At 52.1% G+C, this 7,864-nt stretch overlaps 1 protein-coding gene across 1 annotated transcript; it reads right to left on the bottom strand.

The window, feature by feature from the left end:
- Positions 1 to 2,890: 2,890 nt before the first annotated feature.
- On the bottom strand, positions 2,891 to 4,205 carry LOC146764764 (olfactory receptor 14C36-like). Its single transcript, XM_085563833.1, has one exon. It carries the CDS (start codon positions 4,203 to 4,205, stop codon positions 3,282 to 3,284), a length of 924 nt encoding a protein of 307 aa, XP_085419959.1. The 3' UTR covers positions 2,891 to 3,281.
- Between the last annotated feature and the right edge of the window lie 3,659 nt (positions 4,206 to 7,864).

Below are 7,864 nucleotides of genomic sequence, written 5' to 3'. Positions count from 1 at the left end.
CAAAATACAGAATATGAACAGAAACTTTCCTGTACTCAGCATGCTCGGCTTTGGGACAAGCTATCCCCCGTGCATCCCCCTGAATAAAGAATGCTGCTTCTTAATGCTGCATTGGTGTTAAGGAGTTTTCTGTTTTACCAATTTTTTGGTAACACTCCACTCCCAAGGAAAGCTCTGTCTCCTGCTGTTCACAAACAGAGAAGGGCTGGTGGCAGATGTGGGGGTCGGAGGCTGCCTGGGGCACAGTGACCATGAAATAATCAAGTTTTCAATGATCTGTTAAAGAAGGAGGGGCAGCAACAAAACTTCCACACTGGAATTAGGAAGGGCAGACTTTGGCCTATTTAGGATGCAGATTTGGGGAGTACAAAATCAGGTACTGATTTTTTTTAAGGGAAACAGCCCTTAAAAACAAAGGGGTTCAGGAACGATGGACACATTTTGAGAAAGCAATCTTAAGGAGGATGGAGCAGCCTGTCCCAGTGTGGCAAAAGATGAGCTGGTGAGGAAAATCACTGTCCTGACTGCCCGTGGAGCTTTTGTGGGAACTCAGGGGAAAGCAGAGAGAGCATTAACTTTGCACAGAAGGTCAGGCAACTTAGCAAGTGTTTAAGGATGTTGTTACATCATGCAGAAAGAGAAAAGGAAAGAGGTGAAATTTCAATTAGAGATTAACTTGGCCACTTTTGTGAAAAATACTAACAAATGTGTCTATGATTAATAGCAAAATGTGGTATAAGGAGAACCTCTACTCTTTATTGGATGCAGTGGAAAATAGAGTAAATAAAGATAAGGGAAAGGCTGAGGTACTTAACACCTTGTTTGACTCAATTTTCAATATATGGAGAGATTGTCCTCAGGACAAGAGTTCTCCTGAGCTGGTAGATGGTCACAGGGAGCAGAACAGCCCCCTGTAATCCAGGAGGAAGCAGCTGCTGACCTGCTGAGCCACCCAGATGCTCACAGGTGGATGGGATCAGATGGGATCCATCCTAGGGGGATGAGGGAGCTGGTGGATGAGCTCCCCAAGCTGCTCCCCATCATTTACCATCAGTCCTGGCTCACCAGGGAGGTCCCAGAGCACTGGAGGTGCCAGTGTGAGCCCATCCCCAAGAAGGGCTGGAAGGAGGATGCGGGGAGCTCCAGGCCTGCCAGCCTGACCTCGGTGCCCGGCAAGGTTATGGAACAGATCACCTTGAGAGCCACCACAGGGCACCCACAGGATGGCCGAGGGGTCAGAGACAGCCAGCGTGGATTTAAGAGGGACAGGTCCTGCCTGAGCAACCTGATCTCCTTTTATAACCAGGTGACCCACCTGTGGATGTGGGAAAGGCTGTGGATGTGTCCATCTGGACTTCAGCAAAGCCTTGGACACTGTCTCTGACAGCATTCCCTGGAAAAGCTGCCGCACATGGCTTGGGCAGGTTCCCTCCTGGCTGGGAGATGGAAGAGCTGGCTGGAGGCTGGGCCCAGAGAGGGGTGGGGATGGTGCTGCACCCAGCTGGTGTCCAGTCCCTGGTGCTGTCCCCCAGGGATCTGTGTTGGGCCCAGTCCTGTTTAACATCTTCTCCGATGATCTGGGGGAGGGGATCGAGCCCACCATCCCCAAATTTGCAGGTGACACCAAGCTGGGTGTGAGTGTGGATCTGCTGGAGGGCAGGACAAGAAGACACAGCCTCCAGCTGCACCAGGGGAGGTTTAGGCTGGACAAGAGGAAGAAGTTCTTCACAGAAAGGGTGAGTGGGCATTGGAATGGGCAGGCCAGGGGAGAGGTGGCAGAGTCACTGTCCCTCTCCAGTGACACTCAGTGGCATGTCTGGGTGACAAGGCGGTATTAGGGCATTGGTTGGACTTGATGATCCCAAAGGTCTTTTCCAGACTATTTGGTTCTGTCATTCTGTGATGATTGGGACACTCTGGGGCCATTGTGACCCTGCAGGGCCTCGTGGAACTAAGAGGACCATGGTGACACTGTGCAGCCCCATAGAACCAGGGCTCCATTGTGGTGCTCTGGGGCCCAATGGAACCAGGGAGTCCCCGTGACACTGGGTCCTGGTGGAACCACAGAGGCCATGGTGACACTGCGGGGCCTCGTGTGACCGAGGGGTTTCACCACAGTGACACTGCCAAACCAAGGAGAGCATTGGGAGAGTCCAGGGCCCAGGGGAACCAAGGGGCCCTTCTGACACTGCAGGGCCTCATGGAACCAAGGGGACATTGTGACACGGCAGGACCTTGTGTAACCAAGGGGCCACTGTGACACTCTGGGGCCTCAGGGAATCTGGAAGGCCGCTGTGACACTGTGTGGCCTCGTGGAAACAAGGAGTCCATTGTGACACTGAGGGGACTTGTGGAAGCACAGAGAGCATTGTGACAGTGTGGGACCTCATGTGACCATGGGGCCTTTGTGACACCCTGGGGCCCCATGGAACCAAGGGGCCACTGTGAAACTGCGGCACCAACGAGAACATTGTGACAGTGTGAACCCCATGGAGCCAAGGAGTCCATTGTCACATTTTGGGGCCCCATGGAACCAAGGAGACCAGTGTGACAGTGCAGGGCCTGGTGTAACCAAAGGGACATTGTGACACTGAGGGGCCCCTTGGAACCAAGGACATCTTTGTAGATGACACCAAGCTGGGTGTGAGTGTTGATCTGCTGGAGGGTAGGAGGGTTCTGCACAGGGCCCTGCACAGGCTGGATCCATGGCCCAAATCCAACAAGGTGAGGTTTAACAAGTCCAAGTGCCGGGTCCTGCACTTTGGCCACAACAACCCCTGCAGCGCTACAGGCTTGGGACAGAGGGGCTGGACAGCAGCCAGGCAGAAAGGGACCTGCAGGGACTGATGGACAGCAGGCTGGACACGAGCCAGCAGAGTGCCCAGGTGGCCAAGAAGGCCAATGGCTCCTGGCCTGGATCAGGAATGGTGTGGCCAGCAGGAGCAGAGTTGCTGTGCCAGCACTGATCTGCCCCAGCTCTACACACAGACATTGCTGCTGCAGCTCCAGAGAAGGCAATAAAGTAGCATCTCTTCAGAAAACTGTGCTGGGAGATCCTTTAGTTCCTTGAAAGCCACTGAGAGCGCAGCCCCTCATTGACACAGTCTGTGGCCACATGGATAGTGGAAAGAATCAAATAAGAAACGGCACAAACAATGGCATTTCTTTGTGGCAACATTAATATGTAAAACAAAGAAAGTCCAAAATGAAACCAACAAGAAGTAACAAAGATGACTTTTATTACAAGTGATTTGCAGAAATTGGCCAGCAGTTTAATGTCCCTAGAAGCATCCAGTCATCAGTTTTCTCACTGCAGCCTTGAGCTCCTGGTTCCTCAGGCTGTAGATGAGGGGGTTCAGGGCTGGAGGCACCACCGAGTACAGAACTGACAGGGACAGATCCAGGGATGGGGAGGAGATAGAGGGGGGCTTCAGATGAGCAAACATAATAGTGCTGAGGAACAAGGAGACCACAGCCAGGTGAGGGAGGCAGGTGGAAAAGGCTTTGTGCCGTCCCTGCTCTGAGGGGATCCTCAGCACAGCCCTGAAGATCTGCACATAGGAGAAAACAATGAACACAAAACAGCCAAGTCCTAAACACACACTAACAGCAACGATCCCAATTTCTCTGAAGTAAGATTTGGAGCAGGAGAGCTTGAGGATCTGTGGGATTTCACAGAAGAACTGGCTCAGGACATTGCCATGGCACAGGGGCAGGGAAAATGTATTTGCCATATGTAGAAGAGCATGGAAAAAGGCACTGGCCCAGGCAGCTGCTGCCATGTGGGAACAAGCTCTGCTGCCCAGGAGGGTCCCGTAGTGCAGGGGTTTGCAGATGGACACGTAGCGGTCGTAGCACATGATGGTCAGGAGGGAAAGCTCTGTTCCAAGGAAGAACAGAAGGAAAAAGAGCTGAGCAGCACATCCCGTGTAGGAGATGTTCCTGGTGTCCCAGAGGGAATTGTGCATGGCTTTGGGGACAGTGGTGCAGATGGAGCCCAGGTCGCTGAGGGCCAGGTTGAGCAGGAAGAAGAACATGGGCGTGTGCAGGTGGTGGCCGCAGGCTACGGCACTGATGATGAGGCCATTGCCCAGGAGGGCAGCCAGGGAGATGCCCAGGAAGAGGCAGAAGTGCAGGAGCTGCAGCTGCCGCGTGTCTGCCAGTGCCAGCAGGAGGAAGTGGCTGATGGAGCTGCTGTTGGACATTTGCTGTGGCTGCATGTGGGCACCTGTTCATGGAGAAAGGACAGGGACAAGTCAGGAGAGGCTGCTTGGAGCCAATCCTGGGCCATTCCCTGCAGACTGTCCTGCTGGGACTCACCCACCCTTGTTCCTGCTCTGGGAAAACCTTCACCCAGGTCCCTGCCTGAGCTCCAGTTGTGCTGGCTGAGTGTGCCAGGAGCAGCAAGGGCAGTGCGTGGGGGCTCTTGAGGAGCCATCCCTGCCTTGCTGCCCTGGGTTTGTGGCCATGTGGCAGAGGGACAAGGCTGGATATTCAGGATTTGTCAGGGGAATCATTCCTACTGCAGAAAACTTTGGTACCATCTGCACTCCCAGGTCTACGGAATGGCAGGAGTTGGTTTAAGGAATTGTTTTCCTACCCACTCACCATTCCTGGTTTCTGAAGTCAGAAATCCCCAGCATTCCTGCTGCACTCAGAATTTGCCACTGAGAGCTGTGAGAGGTAAAGGATTCCATGTGGCTGAGGGAAGGTGAGGGGCTGGATGGGCTTGTTCCCCCAGCACTGCTCTGCTCAGCCCCCTCTGCTTCCCTGAGCATCTCCCTGGGCCTGGACATCCCCTCCTGAGAGGTGCCTTGTCCCTGCCAGCGCTCACAGAGCCCATCCCACCCTGTGTGCCCTCGGCCCGGCCCTGCAGAAACCTGCCTGTGTGCAGGGCCCTGGCTGGGGCAGGCTCTGTGTGCAGCTGGGCAAGGGCAGCTCAGGAGAGCCCTGCTGGGCCCTGCAGAGGTGATGCTGCTGCTGCCCAGGGCTGAGGAGTGGCTGAAGGCCCTTTGGGAGGCTCCCAGCAGAGACACTGACCAGCCAAAGTCACCGTTCTGGAGTCTCTGTAAATGTTCAAACATTGCTTTGATGATCCTTTCAACTCAGAATGTTCTGTCATTCTGGGATTACAATTCCTGTTCTGCTTCTCTTATCCCTCTGTTGTCTGTAATCAAAAGAGGAAAAAAAGAACCCTTGCAACAGTGTTAGACCAGTAAAAACCAGACCTTTATTGGAAGATTCCAGGTAGCCCAGGGGCACTTCTGGCCCCTGATTTCAACAATTCATTGAGGTTAATTAATTAGGATATTTAACAAGAACATTCAATAGGAGATTCAGTTGCCCCAGTTACATAACTCTGGCTCAATCCATTGGAGTAGGTCCAAGGGCTTCCTTGTCTTCACTCTTTCTTGTGACAGCTCACATTCTGGACAGAACCTAAAATGTTCTTATTGTAGTCCTTCTTCCTCATAATAATACTATACAGTATTTCAGGAATATATTTAGACAGACAACTTGTTCTAGTAAAATCAAAGAGATAGGTAGAAAACATACTAGAGACAGCTAAGGATTACAGTTATATAAGTACAAATTAGTAGTTTAATAGAGCTAATTAAGAGTTTAATAGAGTTATGTAAGGATTATAGATTTATAACTATATCATACCAATTTACAGACCTATGGATATATGAAAAATGTATAAAAAGCAAAAACACTTTTTGTCATCACCTTAACTTTCCCATCCTTCTCCAAGCAGGAAATTGAAAACACTCTCAGGAAAGCTCCTGATCTTTACAGCAAACCCAGGCTTACCTTCTTTGGGAAGTGTCCTCCGGAGCTGTGCCCAGGCTGGTCTGGAGCTGGGAGCAGCCCTGCCCCAGCCAGCCCCTCTCAGCAGCAGCACCTGCCCTGCTCAGGGTGGCTCCTTCCCCCCACAGCTCCTGGCCAGCGCTGGGAGCAGCTCCAGGGCCGGCTGAGAGCTGTCCCTGGCAGGCAGCAGAGTCCCTGGCCCAGCACAGCGCCCTGGGCTGCAGGACCCTGCTCTGCAGGACAGCCCTGGGCACCCCTGGCTGCTCTGCACAGGAGATGAGCAGAGAATGCACTCACAGGCTCTGTGGGCATTGGCATGTTCCAGCTTTAGAAGATCACTCCAGGAGCTGCAGCTGCATTGTCCTGCAGCCAGAGGTTCCTGTGCCAAGGGCTGGCAGTGATTCTGCCCCGGGCACTTCTCAGCCCCTTCCCAGCCCTGACTGATTGAAGCTCTCTGTGCCTCTGTGCTGTGCCCGGGCTGGCTGCAGGCAGTGCCCCAGTCCTGCTGGGCTGGGAGAAGAGCTGCTCAGCAAGAGAAATGTGCTTTTGAAGCTCTGCTTGGTTATCAGGATCACCCTCTGTGCCAGGAGCCCGGCCCAGCTCAGCAGCACAGACACAGCACAAGGACTTTAATGACCCTCTGGGGCTTTGTGCTCAGGCCCTGAACATCAGGCCCTGAGAGGGAGCTGCAGAAACCTCTCCAGAGCTCCAAGTCAGAACCCAACTCCAAAGTTTCTTGGACTTTTAATGGGACCCACTGGGAAAGTGTCCCCAGGCCCCAGGCAGAGCAGAGAACTGGAGGCACTGATGCCAGGTGAGGACAAAGAGAAGCCAAGTCTTGGTGCCCTGGGGCACAGCAGGGTCTGTGCCACCAAGGGCTGTGAGGAGACACCTTGTCCTGAGGCCCTGGGGCCTCCTGGCACAGCCCCAGCCAGGCTGGGCACTGTCAGCCCCTGGTCCTGACCTCAGCATCCCCCCTAGCCCACATCCCAGTGGCCTCAAGGATCTGCTGGAAGGAGTCCCTGGGGAGCCTTGGTCAGGAATGGCCCTGGGGGCTCTTTCATGCTGCCAGGGACTGCAGGTTTTTGAAAGGACTTTGGCTTTTGCTTTTGCCTTGGAGTCTCTGAGAGCTTTCTGCAATCCTGGTCTCCAATTATCTGCTTTAATTAGTCCCTGGAGAGGCTTTGTCATTAACAACACTCAGTGGGGCCCATTAATGCTTCAAGGTATTTCAGTTTTATTAAGGTACTTGGTGTTTGCCTTTTGATCCACTCTGTGATAGGTTTGTGCAATCATGGCCCCAATTATCTGCTTTAATGAGTCCCTTGAGAGCTTTGTACTGACACTCAGTGGGGCTCATGAATACTTTGAGATTCTTAACTTTTGTAAGGTATTTTGGATTTTCCTTTCCACATTGAGAGTTCTTTGTGCCATTTTCAGTCTCTGAGAGGTTTTTGTGCCATCCTGGCCTCCAGTTCTCTCCTCCAAGGAGTCCATGAAGAGCCTGTGGTATAGATGGACCTTTGTGGTTCCCAATAATGCTTTAGATTCGAGAAACTTTGTGGTTTTCCTCTGACTTTGACTCCTGGAAAGGTTTGTGCAATCTTCTCTCAGGCCCTGAGGTTCCAGGTCTCAGCTCCAAATGCACCACGGGGCTCATTAGGATCAAGCAAGTCCTAACAAACCATGGGTATGCCTCAATTTCTCTCTGCTCTAGTGCAGTTCATCAGGAAGTTTCTGTAGTGGTTTTGGTTCACCAATTTGAGATTTCTCAGCCAATGCATCAATTATTGTGGTGGGTTCAGTGTTGGCTAATTACCAGTGCACTCACTAGAATATACTTACTCATTTCTTGCTGTGAGATAGGATTAGGAGGTAGGCAAAGTCGGCTCAAAGCCTTAAGAGCATGAATAAAATTTTGAAAACAGTAACTAAAAGAAAAAGCAACATGGATAGAACAGAACATTCAGAACACTTCCCCTCACCATACCACCTGACAATGTAAAGAGACAAAACATAAAATTTTCGGTCAGTTTACCACCTCTAGAATAGT

This window comes from Lonchura striata, chromosome 31, assembly GCF_050655825.1.
Source record: "Lonchura striata isolate lonStrDom1 chromosome 31, ASM5065582v1, whole genome shotgun sequence".
Taxonomy (NCBI): Eukaryota; Metazoa; Chordata; class Aves; order Passeriformes; family Estrildidae; genus Lonchura; species Lonchura striata.
Note: the sequence above shows the minus strand (reverse complement) of the source record. Positions and strands in the feature narration are given on the sequence as shown.